The sequence below is a fragment of the Hemicordylus capensis genome, chromosome 2 (assembly GCF_027244095.1).
Source record: "Hemicordylus capensis ecotype Gifberg chromosome 2, rHemCap1.1.pri, whole genome shotgun sequence".
NCBI classification, from domain to species: Eukaryota; Metazoa; Chordata; class Lepidosauria; order Squamata; family Cordylidae; genus Hemicordylus; species Hemicordylus capensis.
Genome location: NC_069658.1, coordinates 328,635,894 through 328,656,186, shown reverse-complemented (window position 1 = coordinate 328,656,186; position 20,293 = coordinate 328,635,894). Strand labels below are relative to the sequence as shown.

The 20,293-nt window shown below is 42.9% G+C and overlaps 1 protein-coding gene across 1 annotated transcript; it reads right to left on the bottom strand.

The window, feature by feature from the left end:
* Nucleotides 1-8,186: 8,186 nt before the first annotated feature.
* Nucleotides 8,187-17,707, bottom strand: GPX1 (glutathione peroxidase 1). The gene is made up of 2 exons (XM_053302796.1): nt 17,343-17,707; nt 8,187-9,297 (listed from the first exon to the last, which is right to left on the bottom strand). Exons 1-2 carry the CDS (start codon nt 17,571-17,573, stop codon nt 8,959-8,961), a joined length of 570 nt encoding a protein of 189 aa, XP_053158771.1. The 5' UTR covers nt 17,574-17,707; the 3' UTR covers nt 8,187-8,958.
* Nucleotides 17,708-20,293: the final 2,586 nt, after the last annotated feature.

Here is a 20,293-nt window from a genome sequence, read left to right as displayed (position 1 = left end):
CTTAGGCTGCTTCCTCCTCATTTCTTACTTGACTGCAAACACTCCTTGCAGACACTCATTCCCCCTACTAAAAGCCGCTGAGTCAGGGGAGACAAATCTTGTTGCAATATAGTCTCAATCCTCTAATAGTGAAAACACCCCCCAGAATTGGCACGGCTTCTGAGTACAAGCCAAACAACTCAATTAAACTATGAACCAAGGTCAAAAGTCTCAGTTAAAGGGAGAAAAACAGAAAGCAAGATAAAAACAGGAGCTCAGAAACTTGTGTGCTACCTCCTCCTGCTCCTCCTTCCCGGAAGTGGATACTATAGTCAACAGTATCAAAAGCCTCCGAGAGATCCGAAAGGACCAACACACTCCCTCTGTCAATTCCCAATTGGAGATCATCCATCAGGCTGACCAAGGCAGTCTCCACCCCATAGCTTGCCTGAAAGCCAGTTTGAAATTGGTAGATCATGGGCATGGCATCCATTGGACAAGGGAGGACAAATGTCCCCTGGCCCTGAGGGTCAAGGGGCCCACAAGGCTGCTGCTGGGGCACGTGGTGCTTTCCTCTGCACTTCCTCCTCCCAGCCCTTCGCTGCTGCTCTGCCCCCGGCCTGGCCACCATGCAAGAGCCACCAGAGGAGGGGCATCCCCAACCTGCCGCCCCCAGACAGAAGACAGCGTCCCCGGCGTCCCCATGCCTGGCCCCAATCCATGCCATCGAGCTGGTGCTGCTGCGGCCACCCTCACGAAAGACTCACCGAATTGTGAGTTCACAAGATGGGGAGTGGAAGACTTGGCAGGAGTAAGGTTGCCCCATATCCTTGTGTCTGACATCAGATGCAGGGGACAAGACAAGTGCATGCGCGAGGAGGCCCCCTGGCTAAACTTTGTCCTCTGGCCGCGAGGAACATCGCTATGCCCCTGGTGTAGATAATCAGTTTCCTCCAAGACCAACTGGAGCTGGGAGGCCACCACCTTCTCAATCACCTTGCCCACCCATGGAAGGTTGGAGATAAGCCTGTAGTTGCTTAACTCTGAGGAATCCAAGGCAGGCTTCTTCAGAAGTGGCCTAATGATTGCCTCCTTAAGACTAGGAGGCATCCTGCCCTCCCTCAGAGAAGCATTTATAATATCTACCAGGCCATCTACAATAGCCTCTCCGCTAAAAAGTATAAGCTATGTCGGGCAAGGATCAAGAGGACAGGTGGTAGCCTGCACCATTCCAAGCAACTTGTCCAAATCCTCAGGAGTCATGAAATGAAACTGATCCAGGGTCATCACATAAGAGGAACTGCTGAACACCTTGGCATCAGATTCTGTAATGATTGTGGAGTCTGAATCTAAGTCGGCCTGAATACAAGATAATTTGTTCACAAAAAACCCATTTAAAATGTCACAGCAAGTAATTGTTGGTTCCACGTACCGATTCAAGGAGGAGGAAGCACACACTAGCCACTTCACAACCCTGAACAACTCCGCCGGACGCAATATGGGCAGAAAAGAATTGCTTCTTTGCACATCTTCAAATGTGCTCTACGTAATGATCTGTCAGATTTGAGTCAAGTCTTTCTCCACTTGCGCTCTAGCCATCTACCTTGCCGCTTCAGCCCCCATAGTTCTTCCGTATACCAAGAGGCCAATTTCAAAGTGGGTTGGAGAGGACGCTTAGGAGCAATCATGTCCACTGCCCTGGTGAGTTGATTGTTCCAATTCTCCAACAGATTGTCAACAGGGTCACTGGCGAGCCAACACTAAATCCGTCCAAGGCGTCTTGGAATCCTATATCCTTCTCGGGCAGACCATCCTAATTGGTCCTTTGCCCCTGCGGAGGTGGGACGTGGCCGTGAGTCCAATCTTAACCAGATGGTGGTCCATCCATGGCAACAGGGAAACTCCTGTTAGAGTTCCCACCTACAGAACACCACCCTGTTCAGAGTAAAAGACCAGATCAAGTGTGTGACCAGCAAATTGTGCCAGTCCTGAGACCACTTGGGGTAGGCCCATAGTTGTCATGGCCGCTATGAACTCCTGAGCCACCCCGGACAAATTAGTCCCAAAGTGAACATTGAAGTCCTCCACCACAACAAGCTTGGGAGACTCCAGTGCCAGGCCTGACACCAAGTCCGTCAGCTCAGTTAAGGACTCCGTTGAGCAGCAAGGCAATCAGTACACTGCTGTGGGTAACAACACCAACAACACCAACAGAAGTCCCAGTCTATCCCTGGTCTCCAAACTTAAGTACACACATTCAATATGGTCAGACACTTTGACAGGGATCCTGGCAAGGGAGATATTGCTCTTATAGACCACAGCCATTCCACCTCCCTGCCCATGTCCCTTCCATCTAATCTAATCTAAATCTAAATCTAAATCTATCTCATACAATTATTTTTCATACATCTACAAAAACAATGAAGCCAAAATGTAGAACTTTGAATGGATCCACTGAAGGAAAGAGTTGTGCTATATACATATACATACATATATGTATATATATGTATACATCTCTCTCTCTCTCTCTCTCTCTCTCTCTCTCTCTCCATATATATATATATATATAGAGAGAGAGAGAGAGAGAGAGAGAGAGAGAGAGAGAGAGAGAGAGAGAGAGAGAGAGAATGGAAATAGAAAAAGTAAAGCTTTGTTTTTACTTGGCAAAAATTCAATGAAAAATTAATAATCTAGCAAAGAGTTATCTTGTAATAAGTCTATTTGCATTAGAAATACCTTTAAATGAAAATACACTATGTAAAACCTGGAATTTAGTCCTTAAAAAAAAAAAATTCAGAGGCCCCTTATAATGTGAGGCCCTAAGCTGTAGCTTGCTTAGCTTGTGCCTAAATCCAGCACTGGTTGCATGAGGGAAATTTGGGTATTGAGGAGGTTTTTTTTTAGCTTACTTTCCAGTAGGTTTATGAGATCACCTGGCAGAGAGAGAGAGAGAGAGAGAGAGAGAGAGAGAGAGAGAGAGAGAGAGAGAGAGAAAGAAAGTATCTGTGTCCCCCTCATCAACTTTGCAATACCTGGACCAATAGGAACCAAACTGGATACAGTTGTAGAGACACACAGGAACACCTCAAGGGCATAGTTTGTGATGATGCCATCCACCCTGATTCAAGATGGTGGATGAGTGAGCGTTTGAGGCACAAGTGGGCTAACTTGTGGACCACCTTAATTATCTGAACCAAAATTGGCACAGCTGTAGTGAATGAAACACAGGGACACCTGAATGGCATGCTTTGATTATGTCATCTACCCCGAATAAAGATGGCGGACATGTAAATGTTTGTGGGCTAACTTGTGGACTGCCTAATGGTTTTGAACCAAATTTTATGCAATTGTAGTGAATGACACATAGGAACACCTCAGTGGTGTAGTTTGTAATGATGTCATCCATCCACCCTGATCCAAGATGGTGGACGCATGAATGTTTGAGGTGAAAGAGGACTAACTTGTGGACCACCTAACTGATTTAAACCAAATTTGGTTCAGTCGTAGTGGGAACTGATTTGGACTAATTTTGGTACATTTGTAGGAACGCATAGGGACACCTCAAATGCATAGTTTGTGATCATGTCATCCACCCCAATTCAAGATGGTGGATACCTGAACATTTGAGGCACAAGTGGGCTAACTTGTGAACTGCCTAACCAATTTGGACCAAATTTAGTTCAGTTGTATGGACAGTGAAAGGAAAGTAGGCAGATTAGTTCTTACCAGAACAAGTTGTATTTATTAAAAGAAAGAAGAAATAAAATAAGATTGTAATTCAGTTATTGTACGTGCTGAGACCATGACACTTCTGCATCATGTACAGCAGCTGCTGGTATAAAATAAACTTGAAATAGTTGCAGTGACTGTTCTGGCATGGTCTATAGTTACATATTTAATCTGCAGTCAGATTTTGATGTTTTGGAGCACTTGGTATGCTCTTTTAGAGCATTTGGTATAATATGATCAAGATATCAAAGCAATGAAACATGTCAGCAGAAAGATTGTTGGCACATAAAATGTTTGCTGAAGAATGTATGGACACTGATAAATTAAAAAAATAAGTAAAAAGAGACTGCAGTCTCTCTTTTGTCTATAGCAATTGGTTGTAAAAATTCTGGGAGCTGACTGGAAGAAGTCTTCTCTAGCCACTCTGTTAAGAAAGTTTATGAACATCCCTTCAACTGCTCAGTAAGCACACAAGCTCTAGAGAGAGATAGGGCTGTGTGTGATTGGACACAGAGTTGGTTTTTCATGCAATTGACCTGCATATAAACCAACAAGTTTACCCAATATGTCATAAAACATTGAGCATAATTAGCTGTTACAATTTTATAATGAATTTGTCTGTCTTAAAGGCATCTGTCTTCATGGCAGAGGATACTGAACGCATGCCTACCCACTCCTGAGCTGAGCTTCTCTGGGATGTAGGCTGAAGAACTGAGTCAAATAGAGGTGATGAGAGATGATATGCTAAAGTCTATACTGTCTTGAAAAATTAAATTGTCACGGCTAGATGGCATCCACCCAAGATTTATAAAATAACTCAAATGTGAAATTGCTAGTCTCTTAGGAAAAATATGTACCTTGTCCCTACTATTGGACTCTGTACAAGAGGACTGAAAAGTAGCCAATATAACACCTACTTTAGAAAAGGGATCCAGGGATGATCCAGGAAATTACAGGCCAGTTAGCTAAACATCTGTCCCAGGTAAGTTGATGGAAAGCATACTTGGGTATAAAATTGTTAACACACATAGAAGAACATGGCTTGCTGAAGAATAACCATCATGGCTTTTGCAAGGGTAAATCTTGCTTTACTAATCTCTTTGAGTTCTTTGAGTCATCAGCCATATGGATAAAGGTGATCCAGTTGATACAGTATACTTGCACTTTCAAAAAGCTTTTTATAAAGACAGGAAACAGAGGATAGAAATAAATGGACAGTTTTCACAATGGAGGGAAGTAAGGAGTGGGGTCCCCTGTTGATCTGTACTTGGACCTCTGCTTTTTAATTTATTCATAAATGATCTAGAAGTTGGGATAAGCAGCAAAGTGGCCAAATTTGCTGATGACACTAGACTATTCAGGGTAATGAAATCCAAAACAGATCATGAGAAGCTTCAAAAGGATATCTCCAAACAGGGTGAGTGGGCAACAAATGGCAAATGTGGTTAAGTGTAAAGTGATGCACATCAAGACACCGCCCCCGCCCCCTTTACATATGCACTAATGGGGACTGAGCTGTTGGTGACTGACCAGAAGTGGGATTTTGGGCTTGTGGAGGACAGCTCGTTGAAAGTGTCAACTTAGTGTGTGGCAGCTGTGAAAAAGGAAAATTCTGTGCTTGGAGTCATTAGGAAGGCAATTGAAATAAAACTGCTAATATTATAATACTTTTATACAAATCTATGGTGCAGCTACATTTAGAGTACAGTTTTGGTCACTGTATCTCAAAATAGATGTTATAGAACCGGAAAAGGTACAGAAGAGGGCAACCAAGATGGTCAGGGGCCTAGAGCATCTTCCCCATCATCTGGTGGTGGTTTATATATATGTATGTATATATATATATATATATATATATATATATATATATATATATATATATGTGTGTGTGTGTGTGTGTGTATATATATATATATATATGTGTGTGTGTGTGTATATATATATATATACACACACACATATACACACACACACACATACACACACATATATACATACACACACACACATACTTGAGAGACATGATAGAGGTCTACAAAATTATGCATAGTGTGGAGACAATGGATAAAGAATTTTTTTTAAATCTCGTACACAGCACAAAAATGAGTCATCCTATGAAACTGATGGCCAGGAAATTTAGGACTGACTGAAGGAAGTACTTTTTACACAGTACATAATTAATTGGTGGGATTCTTCTCTGCTGCAGGATGTGGTGATGGCCACTGGTTCGGATCTCTTTATAAGGGGCTTAGACAAATTGATGTAGGACAGGTCTATCAGTGGCTACTAGTCTTGATGGCTATAGACTACCACCAGGCTCAGAGGCAGGATGCCTCTGAATACCAGTGGAAGTGGAGAAACAGCAGGACGGAGTGCATGTCTTCACCTGTTGCCTGTGGGCTTCCCAGAGACATCGAGTGGGTGACTGAGAAACAGAATGGTGAACCAGATGGGCCTCTTTCAGCAAAACTGTTCAATAACTTCTGCTTTTATAACTGGATGGCCATTGCACTGTTCTCAATTTATCATCTGATCAAATACTTTCTCAGCATCAATAAAATTAAGGCATTGGTTTGCATGGATGATTGTTCCCTACCACAGGCATTGCTAATTTTCTTTACTGTTGAACTAGCCTTTTTGTCAATAAAAAGCAGTTATCCAAACTATACACTAATGAGGACAAATTACAGTCTATCAGTCCACAGCTATGAAAAGCTTCCTGGTTCCAGGAATATCTTTGCTTTATTCCCTCATCCCCATGAGAATGGTACTCAAACTTTTAATGACTGTCATCTTGGGAGCTAATCCAAGATAATTACAGTTATCACAGCTAATCATAGGCTGGATTTATTTGCATCAGAGGTATGGCATTATTAACTTCATGCAGTGACAAGGCTATTTAATCTCTGCTCTCAGTTTCAGTGAACTTAAGAAAAAGTAGTTTATCTGTGCCAGTTTTGGACTGTTGGATTTATAGTCACAACTGTAGCCTAAACACACTCAACAGGGAACTAGCCTCAGGACGACTCACCTCTGACTAAACATATATAGGATTAGGTTTGTGTTTTACAATTATTTCAGAATATACAACTTCTTTCCTCAAAGGAGAGCTTGCATTTCAGGTTTTGTTTTTTTTAAAGCAATTTTTAAAGCAGCTTTGATTCCTTCTTTAAAGATACAGCCCTTCTAAAATGTTCTACTTTTCACTTTGATTACTACGTTTCATTTCTCCAATTTTGTCTGGTTTATCTGAATTGTTTAGTTTATACTGAATTCCATAATTCCAACCATATATTGAAGCATCATCTCTGCAGCCTAGAGAAAGAAGCTTTTGCTAACTGTTATGGGAACCTGGATCACACAACAGTATTCAGTTTGACATTTCTCAAGATGGGACACTTCAGGGAAGCTTGTAGGTTGCAAACATGTTTTGATGGCATCTGTCAGGTTACCTTTTGCCCAATTTATATTACAATATATGCTTTTTATTGGTTCAAGAGCACCTATATACTCCCAAAGCTCTCCTCCTATTAAGTGAAAATTTCCTTAAGTAGCAGCAATGCAGCATAACAGCCAGCTTGTGAAAGGGATTTTGCTCCCAAGGGAAGCACAAGTGGATTGGCAGTGTTCGGCAAATGTTACCTCAAGTTTCGGTATCTAAATCTAAATTCAATGTTCCAGCTATGTCAGTATGCACAAATTTGTGTACTATTCTGTTATACCTATAAAAATCTTAATTCTTCAGACTAATGTAGGGTAAAAAAGCCTGTCAGCAAATCCTACCAGTTGACACTACATTTGGATTTGAGTGGCAGGGCATGAGATTGAAATGATTGCATTATGGTTGTTTTTTAAAATAGATTTACTAGCTCTGCTTCTATTTGGGTTAGCTCGGTATCAGCCAGCTAGCTATAGTTATATGACAGAGTGGTGGCAACTCATCAACATAATTGTTTAATTACTCAAGAATTAGACCATTCTAAATGAAGGCTTTTGGGTTCAAACAGAACCACCCTTGGGCTCCATGATTATAATCCTGAATCACCACATCCAAATGCATCCATTACATTAGTTCTCAAATCAATCTCATTCTGACAGTCACTGAATTTCGAATGTCATAGCCTAGAGAGGAGTTTGAAGGCACATGAATAGTTCTATTCTTTAAGTATGTCCAGTTTTCAGCACTGCCTGGCAACTATTCAAGCACTACTATGGTCTTTTTGGAGGAGAGGAACAAAAGTGTAACCATTTGTTGACCAACAAGGAATCGAGATGTGGTATCCATTGGCTGAACAGCCAATTCTGTGAATATTTATCTTGATATATACAGTGTTCTTGAGAACTATGGAAATATTTTAAAAGTAATTTGTTGTGAGGTAAGCCATAAAAAAAAAATCAAATGAGAGTAAAGTTAAGTGAACTGAATTTGAGATTCAAGTAGCTAGCTGCTACCCAACTTTATAGTAAAGAGACAAGCATTTGTCGTTCAGACATTTTATTGGTGGTCCAACTGCCCATATTTCAAACTGTTTTCCCAGGTGTAGCTTACTACAACATCACATACAAAATTTTACAGGTGCATCAAGTGCTCTTCAAGTATTTAGAAGAAGCACCATCATAAATAAAATTTTGACGGAGAATAGCAACTTACTGCCTAAAGTAAACAGTTACTGAGTCAGAGAAAAAGGCAAGGCAAGGCAAGGCAAACAGGAGACACAGACTGGCAGACTGACACTTCACACATTATGATTTTAACCAATTTTTTTGTTCTGGACCTGCACTGTATATCCAGGCTGGAATGATTTTAGTATATAGATCTTATAAACATGTAGCAAGGAACCACAACCGGCCCCAGTTCTTTGGTACCTGCTTCTATGTTATACCTTAAGTTAAAAGTGATGTATATGTGTTTTGAGTATTATGTTTTGAGTAGGCATGTCCCTATTAAAATTGCATATGTGAAGCAACATAAAATTGAAGTTACCCTGTAGCTCTTTCACAGGAGGAAAGTTATATGTAGTTTACACCACAGCATCCAAAGAAGTGCATGCATTCCAGGGTAAGTTTGTTGCTAGAATGCATGAGTTACTTTCCTCTGCACCAATAATAAGGTAGTCCCAGATTAAACAAGAGTACCTATGCAACAAGGGCATCTCAGGTAACCTAGGGTAACATCTGAATAAAGCCTAGCTGAAAACAGAAGAGAAGAAGTTTCAGAAAGATTGAAATTGGTCAATTCTAGGGGACTTGCTAAAGCAGTTTTTCAATATCATCCTGGATCTTGATAGTTTCAAACCGCCTGCTGTAACGTTTGAAAGGCACTCCATCACGACCGATGAGGAACTTCTCAAAATTCCAGGAGATGTCATTGCGGCATACAGGTGACCAGATGATGCACTGCGGGTTGGTCATCAGAGACACTGGGTCATCATGAGGGAAAGGCAGTGCTTCCTTCAGGAATGCAAAAAGCGGGTGAGCACTTGCCCCATTCACCTCACACTTCTCAAACACAGTGAAGTTGGGCTCATACCCTTTCCCTGGGCGGACATACTTTAGTGAATTCAGGATCTCCTCATTGGTGGCATTCTCCTGTAAAAAGGAAGAGCAGAGAAGAAATGTCAGTGCTACCCAAGTTATAGCAACCAGGATCATCATAGAATTAGTCAGACTACCCACTTCTGTTTTATTCTAATTTCCTCCACTTTGCTTCAGACTTTCAATACAGTATGACAACAGCTGCTCTGTTGAAATGTTACCAATAAACAGAAGTATTTTTGCAGACTATTCAGGTTCTACTTGTTAAATTAGTTGTGTGGTTTAGCTTGCCAAACACATGGGAGGAGTTTAAGTGCTATGAGGAAAGGTAAGTTTCAGTTACTTATTTGGTAAGCTGCTCTGTTGTAGTAGCATCAGGACCTAAAACTTCATGTTCTCCATCTAACAGTTGTTCCCAACCTGGGGGCCTCCAGATGTTGATGAACTACAACTCCCATCGGCCCCAACCACAATTCATTGTGGCTAGGGATGATGGGAGTTGTAACAACATCTGGAGCCCAGCCCCCCCCTCCCCCCGGTTCAGAACCAGTGCCATAGAACACAACCATTTTTTAGCCTACTTTTCTAAAGTAAAGTATGAGATCACTTGGCATTCTCTGTGTGTGTGTCCATCCATGTCCCCTCATCCCAGCCCCCGCTATCAACTTTGCAATGCCGGGACCAATGTGAACCAAATTGAGTACAGTTGTAGGGACACATAGGGACGCCTCAATGACATAGATTAATGTAGTTATCCAGCACCAATTCAAGATGGCAGATTCCTGAATGTTTGAGGCACAAGTGGGCTGTGAGGATGGTAATCAATTAGGATTATAGTGAAAGGAGAGCAGGCTAATTACTTCTTACCAGAACAACTTATCATTCAGTGAAACTACCATCTTTTCTACTACAATAAGATGTAAATAACTATCCACTAACAAATTGCTTAAGCAGTAATGCGCATTCTAGGAAAGCATTATTCCTATTAAGCACGTTCACATTCTTTAAGACCTTAAAAGTGAAAGATCCTTATACTGTACTATGCCATACCTAGCAGAGCACATTGTAATAACACTCTATAGTTACTTTAGTTCCCTAAATGAAACTGCATGCATATTTATAGTAAAATGTGTATCTCATTTCCAAAGCCTTCCCACCCCAAGGCAGATCTAAAAGGGGAGAGGGGAAATAAATTTTTGTAGAAGTCTCAAATCAGACAAAATCAGCAAAGAGTCTAAACAAATCCTACAGAAAGAGTTCAGTATTCAGTATTTCAGAGGTCTGTTGAGGCTCCCCCATGCCAAACAATGTTCCTGAAAGAGGTGAGAGGAGGCCAAGCAAGAAGGGACCGTTCTATTGTCTAGGTGCAGCCACAAAAGTAGCCCTGCACGAGTACTCCTCAGCTTCAGACAAAGAAGAGAGACTGAGCAGGGCTTCTCCCCCAGCCCAATGACCTCTGTGGTCCAGTAGGCTCTGATGGAAGAACACTGTTCTTCAAGTACCCTGGATTCAACCATTTTAAGAGTCACATATCCAATACATTTTGGACTCAAACGAATTAGAAAGCAGTGGAGAACTAGAGTCTAAATAATGGATTCCAATGACAGCCAGCAACTTTCTGTACCAGCTGCAGAACACTTCAAGGACACCCTACAATGTGCATCCAGTCTGCATGTGACCAACACACATCTATATATGATTTTTGAAACACTACACTTCTTATGGACAGAGAACCAGAATGCCTGAGGGAGAATGGGAGGTACCAACAGACTTAGGGTGGACCTGCAGATAGGTCTTTCTGAAGAAATCGGAAGAAGAAACCAAGGGGGCTGGCCCCACCTCACCAAACTAACCCCACATTAGTCAATGGAACAGAATGTTGGCAAGTTAAATGGGTGGAACTAATGGAACTCAGTGGCATGGTCAGGGGTGGGGTAGGACAGAGTGGAGTGCTGCACCACCAAGAGTGCGAAATTTTCCAGCTTGAACAACCCCTTATGCTTCTAAGGAGGAAAGCTGTCTAATAGTCTCCACAGAAGAAAATGCTGAAACTGTTGCTTCCTCCCCAGTCAGTTAACCTTGTTCCACTTCTGAAGGGGAAGGAGTTTGACACAGAATCTCTTGGGGTTATGAAGTACTGTGCTCTCCCAGGTGCTGGTGGGCAAGCTGAGGGAATTTAGCAACCCCACAGCTTTAGGGGAACATGCTGGAGGTTTAGCTAACCACAGTAAGACCAACAGAAGAAACATGTTACACTAAACTGAAGAGCCCTGCTTCTTAACTTTACCTCTTGAAGCTTCAGGACTGGTTGAAAAGAAGGTGGTTCTGAGCACCAGTGCCCCCACCCCCACCCCCCCAAAAATCTCAGGAAGCTGAAAAGGTTTACACATGAAGAGAGACCCAAGATAGAGATAGCGTGGTGTAGTGGTTAGAATGCTGGACTAGGACCGGGGAGACCGGAGTTCAAATCCCCATTCAGCCATGATACTTGCTGGGTGACTCTGGGCCAGTCACTTCTCTCTCAGCCTAACCTACTTCACAGGGTTGTTGTGAGGAGAAACCCAAGTTTGTAGTACACCGCTCTGGGCTCCCTGGAGGAAGAGCGGGATATAAATGTAAAAATAAAAATAAATAAATAAGTTAGCTAGCAACTCCTTTTTTGTTGCAAACTTTGTTTTTTCACCACGCTCAGTCACAGGCTCTGGTAACACACATACAAAAGGGATGTAATGAAACATGTTGGTGTGTATGTACGATTTATGTGAACACCATTAACACAGCTCTGGGCTCCTTGGAGGAAGAGCGGGATATAAATGTAATAATAATAATAATAATAATAATAAAAAACAAAGGCATGACAAGGTAGCAGGGATGATACACTGGAACATCTGCAAAAAATACAAGCTACCTGTAGCCAAAAATTAGTGGGACCATGAAATTGAAAAAGTGGTAGAAAATGAAGTTTCAAAAATATTATGGGACTTCTGACTACAAATGGACAAACATCTGCCACACAATACACCAGATATAACTGTAGTCAAGAAGAAAGAAAAACAAGTTAAAATAACCAACATAGCAATACCAGGGGATAGCAGAATAGAAGAAAAAGAAATAGAAAAAAATCACAAAATACAAAGATCTACAAACTGAAATTGAAAGGCTGTGGCAGAAGAAGACCAAAATAATCCCAGTGGTAATTGGCACCCTGGGTGCAATTCCAGAACAACTTGAAGAGCACCTCAACATCATAGGGGTCACAGAAATCACCATCAGCCAATTACAAAAAGCAGTTTTACTGGGAACAGCCTATATTCTGTGACGATATCTATAATAACAGCAACAAAACAAAATTCAGCCATCCCAGGTCCTTGGGAAGGACCCAATGTCTGGATAAAACAAACCAGTCAATAACACCTGTCTGACTGTGTAAATAAATAAATAAACAATTCAGTCTTCTCCAGGAACAGCTGCAATTGGCACATCAGCTGAAACAGGCAAAAGCAATCCTGGCCACAAACCTGGGCATCTAGGATTCCCCCCCAGACTGGAAGTCTGCTCTTTCAAGATGAAGACTACCTTTCATTCAGGTTACCTGAATACTCCACACTGGTTTTCCTACTGACCAACTTATGTCTTGTCTGGATGAAGTCTCAGCTTGTTAGGCCATATCCCTGCCCACCCTAGCCTTCAAACAATGGTTAAGGGTTTTCATTGCTTCTTTGGGATCTAACTGAAAGGAGGGAGTCTTGTGTGTCATCACACACTCAAAAATTCCCCAACCTACCCCTGTGGTTGTATGTAAATATTAAGATGGAATCTATAGACAATGGCCGAGCACCACTTTCTGAACCCCACCCACCAGGTATTATCAGAACACAAAACATTTGAGGGGAAATTTTAATGCGAGTGGAGGAATTTACATGGGAAATTTTCCAGAATAATTTCCAGACATTTTTCCAATTCAAAGTTTTCTGGAAAACCCACATCTCACCATAAAAGGTCATACACAAAACTCTGATTACATTTTGTAATTTTACAAGTTGAAGTTCTGTAGATGCAAGCAATTTTATCCACAAAATACTTTGCAGACAGCCAGACATTTTCCAAGGGTTCTAATCAGTGTTGGGTCCAATTCACCCACCATTTCTAGCAGCATTATCCCTGCTTTCTCATGAACTCCTCCACAGAAGGCTATGGAGTCAAAGCAAAAGAGGGCATTTAGAAGCTACTGTGTCAGTTATCTGCCAGTGTGGTGTAGTGGTTGGAGTGCTGGACTAGGACAGGGGAGACCCGAGTTCAAATCCCCATTCAGCCATGATACTTGCTGGGTAACTGTGGGCCAGTCACTTCTCTCTCAGCCTAACCTACTTCACAGGATTGTTGTGAGGAGGAACTTAAGTATGTATTACACCACTCTGGACTCCTTGGAGGAAGAGTGGGATATAAAATGTGAATAATAATAATAATAATAATAATAATAATAAATTAATTTCTCACCCCAGAAGTTAACCAAGGCTTTAGCATGGTTGCTAGTCCTAACAACCAGAAAATTATCCAGAGACATCGTACATCTATCCTGAGCCACTGGTCTCCAAGGATGGACCATTGCCTTCCCAGTCCTGCAGAATTAGAGGTTCCAACACTTTTCAGTTCTATCAGATAATTTCTGTTCTTGACAACGAAGAAGCTATATCAAACTCTCCTACAAATAATCCTTCCCAGAAGAAAAGTCAAGAGTATACCCTCCAACACAGGTGGGATCAGACAGCGATTGAGACAGACCCCTGGTTGTCATGGAGACTATGAATTCCTGAGCCAGAGAGTCATCTGTAGGATGTTTAAATTCCCCAGGACACACCACAGTCAAGTTCTCCTTCACCAGCTCAGACAGAGAAACTACGATCAAGACAGATGGTACACCAACATAATTCCAGTTCTGTCTTAGCAACACAGCATCAGGTGCAAATACTCCAAACTCAGTTATCATAAGACAGGGAACTTAGAGAGGGGAACTAACCGATGACAGATCACTGCAACCCTGCCTTCCAAGTACAGTTTACTGCAGTGCTAGGAAGTGTGCTAGATAAAGTAAGGATGAATTCACTTTTCCTACCTTATCCAATCAGGCTTCCATGCTCATCTAGGATCAATGAGATCTTTCCACTGATCAGCCTGACATTAAGCACCAGGACTTTCGGACCACATGGGAGATCACTAAGACACCCTGGATCACCTTAGTCAGGAACAACACTGGAAATGGAGGCTTTAGTTCTGCAATCTTCTCTCCCATAGATACTGCCACTTGCAGTTTACTAACCCTAAACAGATACAACTTCTGCTACTATGTTCTGGCATGGACATGACTCAGGCATTTCCTCTCCCTGCATTAAATCGTCTCTGCTCAAAGGCCAGATGCACGTACACCACCTCTAAGGCGTGGCTGGGAACTGCAGTTTCAAGGTGCCCTCACCGATTCTGCTCAAGCAGTTTATTCAGGCACAGAGGATGGCGACTATCCTTGTCTACACTTTGCCAGGGACGCTTTGAATCTGAGCCATTATCCAGTAAGAGGCCAGTCACTAATCTAGTCTAGCTTCCACTAACAAGCAAGACCTTTTACACTTGAGCCAATGACATTAGTTAGAAGGTTTAGAACAATTAATCCTATGGATACAAAAGGTGAAGCAATACCTTTTATTAACCCAATCAACTATTTGACTGAAAAACCTTCCAAACTCTCAAGCCTTGCACATTTGTCATCCCCCAACTTGTATACAGAAGAAACTAAAGTATTTATCCTACACATTTATATACCACAAAGTTTAAAATCTTTGTGTGTTATGAAAACTCCCTAACAATTTAAAACATTTAAAATACTTTGAATTACAGCTTCAGTTTCTGGATTTGGCTGCTTTGGCACTAAGTGCTCCTACAACAACAACAACATCAACAACAACAAAAAATGCAGTCAGCCCAAGTCTCCCCCACTTTGTTTCTACAGATCGAGTGTCCAAAATAAAGCAGAGATATATTTATTCTTTTTCCTTCTACTGGCCACATACATGCCTGAAAGAGTATTGAAAGGCCCAAACACCTGCCACACTTTAAACCCTAACCCCAGTTCCAGAAAAGGAGAGAGAAAAAAGCAGACGTTCACAAGCCCGTTGGTGGTGGGAGGGGCGGGGGAAGGAGGAGGAAGCCACTTAGTTTGCGAGCCCAGGAAGAAAATGGGGAAGCTTGCAAAGAACTAGCCATGTGCCTAGGGGATAATCTGTAGAGGAATCTCTCTGCTGGAGGGCATCCCATTCTTGGACCCCCTCTTTCTAGCACTGTCATCCAACAAGATTCCACTTTGGGAAATAGGACAATTGCATGAAAAGGCTTCCCCAGGGATATCGTTTCTCTCAGTGCCCACCCAAAGAAGCTAAAGAACAAGAAAATCAAGGTTGATTTTCCCCAGGCAGAGCTCATACGTCTTAACAAGAGCAGGATAGGCTGAAACCCAACAGAAAAAGTTTATTCCAATGTGAAGGAAAGCTTTATCAAGACAGCCTGCTCAGAAAAGAGGTACGAGTCATGTGGGGTTTTTTTGTTTGCTTGTTTTAAACAGATGTAAATTTAATAGTTAACTGCTTTGGCTATTAACTTTTTAAAAATTGTAAACCATCTTGAGAGGTTACTACTTTGGTGGTCAGTGTAATAAAATAAACAGGAGACGGAGCCCAGGGGCGTATCTAGGGTGGGGCAGGCAGGGCACATGCCCCGGGCGCCACTTGAAAGGAGGGGCACCATTTTCTAAAATTAAAAAAATGGCCACCGAAAACAAAATGGCCACTGCACATGCTCAAATGGCCTCTGTGAGGCCCTAGGCCAGGCCTCGCAGAGGCCATTTGAGCATGCACGGCAGCCATTTTGTTTTTAGCAGCCATTTTTTTTATAAAAAAAATTTTTTTTTTAAATGGCCAGGACGCATGCTCAAATGGTCCCTGTGAGGCCCCAGAGGCCAGCACGGAGAGGGGGAACCTTTGCAGACCCCCCCACAGCCTTTAGGAAGCCCCCCAAAGGGGCCACAAGTAAAAAAATAAATAAAAATTAATATAAGTCACTGTACACATATTTAGTTTGGAACTATGTACAGAGAATCAGGGTTTGTGAATACTGAGCTGAAGCCTATGAGCTAGGATTATATTCATTTGCTTCTTGTGATAAGCGAGTTAAATGTGATGTCTTAATAATATGGCTATTTAATGGAGAGTTTGTCTTTGAATCTGTGTGAAATCCTTAGTATTAAGGCCATTGGGAGTTTCTTGCTCTCTTTCTCTCATTTTAACTGTCTTTCTGAAAGACTAGAATATATTCCAAGCAGTGACACAGTTTACTCTGCATATCCTTTAATTATTTTCAGAGTATCTGGGAAAAGCCAAATTTTTGAAATATTAAAAGATTAATGAGCTTGACTTGTATTTTTGAGCTGATATTATGGTAAAGTTATCTGAAAGATGGGTGTCAGATGTTTGGACAGGGGGCGCAATTTCAGTGCTTGCCCTAGGCGCTATTTACCCTAGATACGCCTCGGAGCCACACAGTCTGAAGCCGCACGGGGTGGGGTGGCTGCTTTAGCCGGTGTCAACTCAGATAACTCCAATTAGCTCCAACCTTTGGAGAGTGCAACTTTTATCACAGACAAGTCACAGGGAGGTGAACTAAAAGATTAGGAGTAGAGTCTAGTTTGCGCTCGGCTGAAGAACACAACCCATTTTCAACAACAGCGTGATCGATCGTTAGGCTATATTGACGGAAGTAAAGAAGACTTCTCTAGTACAACCACAGGGCTCTGTGGTCGCCAGGAGTCGACACCGACTCGACCGCACACTTTACCTTTACGTGTGCAAACTCCCACCTACCACTCCGCCAATCTCTGCAAATCTAGGATTCGGTTTGGCGTAACTGAGCCCCAGCACCTCTCCTTTTACAGATTAAGGATTAGGGAGAAGCAAACCTTGCCCCCATGCCTCCGCAAGGGATCCTTTCTGGGCCGCTTCATACTTAACAGCACAGCAAGGACTCCGCGCCCGCCGCGCTGTCCGCTATTACAGTACCTGGTGGCCGAATTGGTTGCACGGGAAAGCAAGCACCGTGAGTCCCCGAGGTCCGAAACGCCGCTGCAGTTCATGGAACTGGGCGAAGTCCCGGGTCGTGGTGCCTCAGAGTGAAGCCACGTTGGAAACAAGCAGCACGCGCCCAAGAAAGGAACCCAAATCGATGGGTTCCGAGGCCCCTAGCGGCCGCGCCAGTAGCCCCGCCAGACCAGCCACAGGTGCCCTAGCCATTACAACAGTTCCAGCACCACTACAAAGCAACTGCGCAACAAACGCTGCGTCCCGCCTTTTCAGAACTCAGAGCAAGTTCCGCCCGCCCACCGACTACACTTTTCCGTCCCTCCAGGGCGAAAGCTCCGCCCAACTTCCTTGCGGTTTTCTGAGACTGAGGCTTGCAGGAACCACTCCACTCTCAATCCCAGCGAGACATGCGCAATACCCGTGAATTCGCTGTGTTTACTTTGAATAACTGTAATTTGCATTTTGATTGTTGGTCGGTATTATCATCTGTTGGTTTGACTGAGTCACTGGATTAAGTACCGTATTAAATTCAGGATGTTGTAAGTCAACCAGGGTATTAACCCGCTCAAAAGCACTGGCCATATTAGGAAGAAGATGGGGGAAGGGGGGGGTGCATCTTAGGTTTAGGGGCGGCAGCAGGCGCCTGCCTCCATCGGCGCGGCTGCAGTGAGCAACTGCCTCTCAGTCTCCAATGATCAGCTTGCTTCGTTCCGCCCCGCCATACTTCGCCCGCCAGGCGGAGACTAGACGTGCCAAAAGGAGTGGAGGAGAAGGCGGGGGGGGGCACATTTGAAGCCGCCCTAGCGCCCCCCGAAGGAGCCGAGTCAACAAGTCACATCATAGACCTGCTGCAGGTTCCTGGCCTGATTTCTTTGCAATAAAATTGTTGATTAAAAAAACATGATGGGGGAGACGTTTATTACAACCACCACCACCTTTTAATCTCTCGTTCAAACAGGGAAGACTGAGGACGGTGGGGTGAGTCAAGTCACTGAGATTTGCAAAGATGCGCCCCACGACACCACTCTTCAGATTCTTTCCTTCCTGCTGCTCCCCAATGCTTTTTAAAAACTTTATTTTTGCTTTTCAATTTTGTGTTTTGTGTTAGGGAAGTGGGATGATTACAATGCTGTTCATGCGTGCCAGACAGGTTAGCTTGCAACAACGGGGTGGGGCAGCAGCAGCTGCAAGCTAACTATCCCTTTCTCCACACAGTTTCAGAAATATGTGTGTACCTGTGCTTGTTTCTTTTCTGACTGTCTCTGGCTTCAATCTCTGGAGATAGAACACACATGTTTTCCTCCTCATTTCAGAATATTTTAATGCAAACTGTAAGAGGAGCAGTTAAACTTCTCCTTGCTGGAAGAAGTCTGTACTTCAAGCTGCAAATTTTTCTTTGCGCATGACAAGAGATTACTGTACTTCATTCTGTTCCGCAGCGTTGTTGCGTGTGTATATATATGAAGCAGGGTGTTTGTGTGTGTGTGTATTATATACACACACCTCTGTAAATATATACACACAAAAAAGAGATGTGTGTATGTATATTTTTTGTGGAGAGGGGTGTGTGTATGTATATACAGAGGGGAGAGAGGAAGAGGGGGTGTATATATAGAGAGAGGGAGAGAGAGGTGTGTGTGTATGTGTGTGTATGTATGTATATGAGAGAGGAAGTATGCCCCAAGAGGAAGGCATGAAAGGGAGGCCAGGGTTGAGCATAACATTGATTCCATAGAGACCAGCTCTGGCCTGTGAGGCCTGTTGGGGCAGCCCCCCCACCTTCCCGCAAGTACGGAAAGACCAGCGTGCCCTGAGAGGAAGGCAAGAAAGGAGGCGCCCAGGCCAGGGAGCTCTTGTCCTTGGCTCCTGAGAATACTAACAGCCTGAGACAATGTTTTATTAACATTCCATATTTTGCTTCTTTTAATATTGTAAACTGCTTTGGGTGCATTTGTCAAGGCAGAAAGGTGGTATAAAATGTAGTAAATAAATAAATTGAGAGGGGTGTGTGTGTGTATATATATATATATTTGTGAAGAGGGCTGTGTGTATATAGTGTGTGTAGGTAGGGGTAGGGGTGTGTGTATCAGTGTTCCCTCTAAGGTGTGTATGCAATCACACATTTTTTGATGTCCCCTCACTTAATTTTAGATCCTGTGCAGTTTGAATCAGGAAGGCCCCATTCTGAATGCATGTGCGCGCACACTGCTTGATACTTCCACACAGAACAAAATTCATTCTGCACACAGATTTTTTTTTTAAATAGAGAGAGAACACTGTGTGTGTTTATATATGGAGGGGGTAGGTAGGTCTATAGAGAGAGGTGTGTGTGTGTGTTATTTCACCATAGCAACTTTCCTCCCTGTCACCTATTGCATGAGGCACAATATTGCACTATCACTGCATTGAGGCTAGAGTGAAAAACTTTTTTTAATTCAGACACAGATGTACTCAGATTCACTTTTAAAGCGAACACATGTACAGTCATGTACACAAAAACATGTGCATGTGCTCACAGACAGCTGTGCATAAGTACAGCATAGAGGTCCCATTCCCATGTGAAAGGGCCTCTGTACTAAGCCCTTCTTCCCAGCATAGCCACAGCCACAGCCACATGGAAACATTGCCAGGTAACTTCAGAATGGTTGATGTAGCAAGCTTTCACAATTCTTTTAATTTGTTATTGCAGAGCCAGCCAGGCAGTGCAGGAAGGAGTGGAGGAAAAGGCGCAAAGGAGCAGATTTTGTTGTGACCACCTTGACTACCACATTAGACCCAGAGTTAACCATCCAAAATGATGTGAAATCCAGGCCTGCGTCTGATTCCACTTTATTAAGAAATCAATTAATGCTTGAACTCAGATAAACTGACCAGTACATGACACCCAGGTCTCATTACTCCCCTTTGGGACAGATGGTAATTGCTTTGTG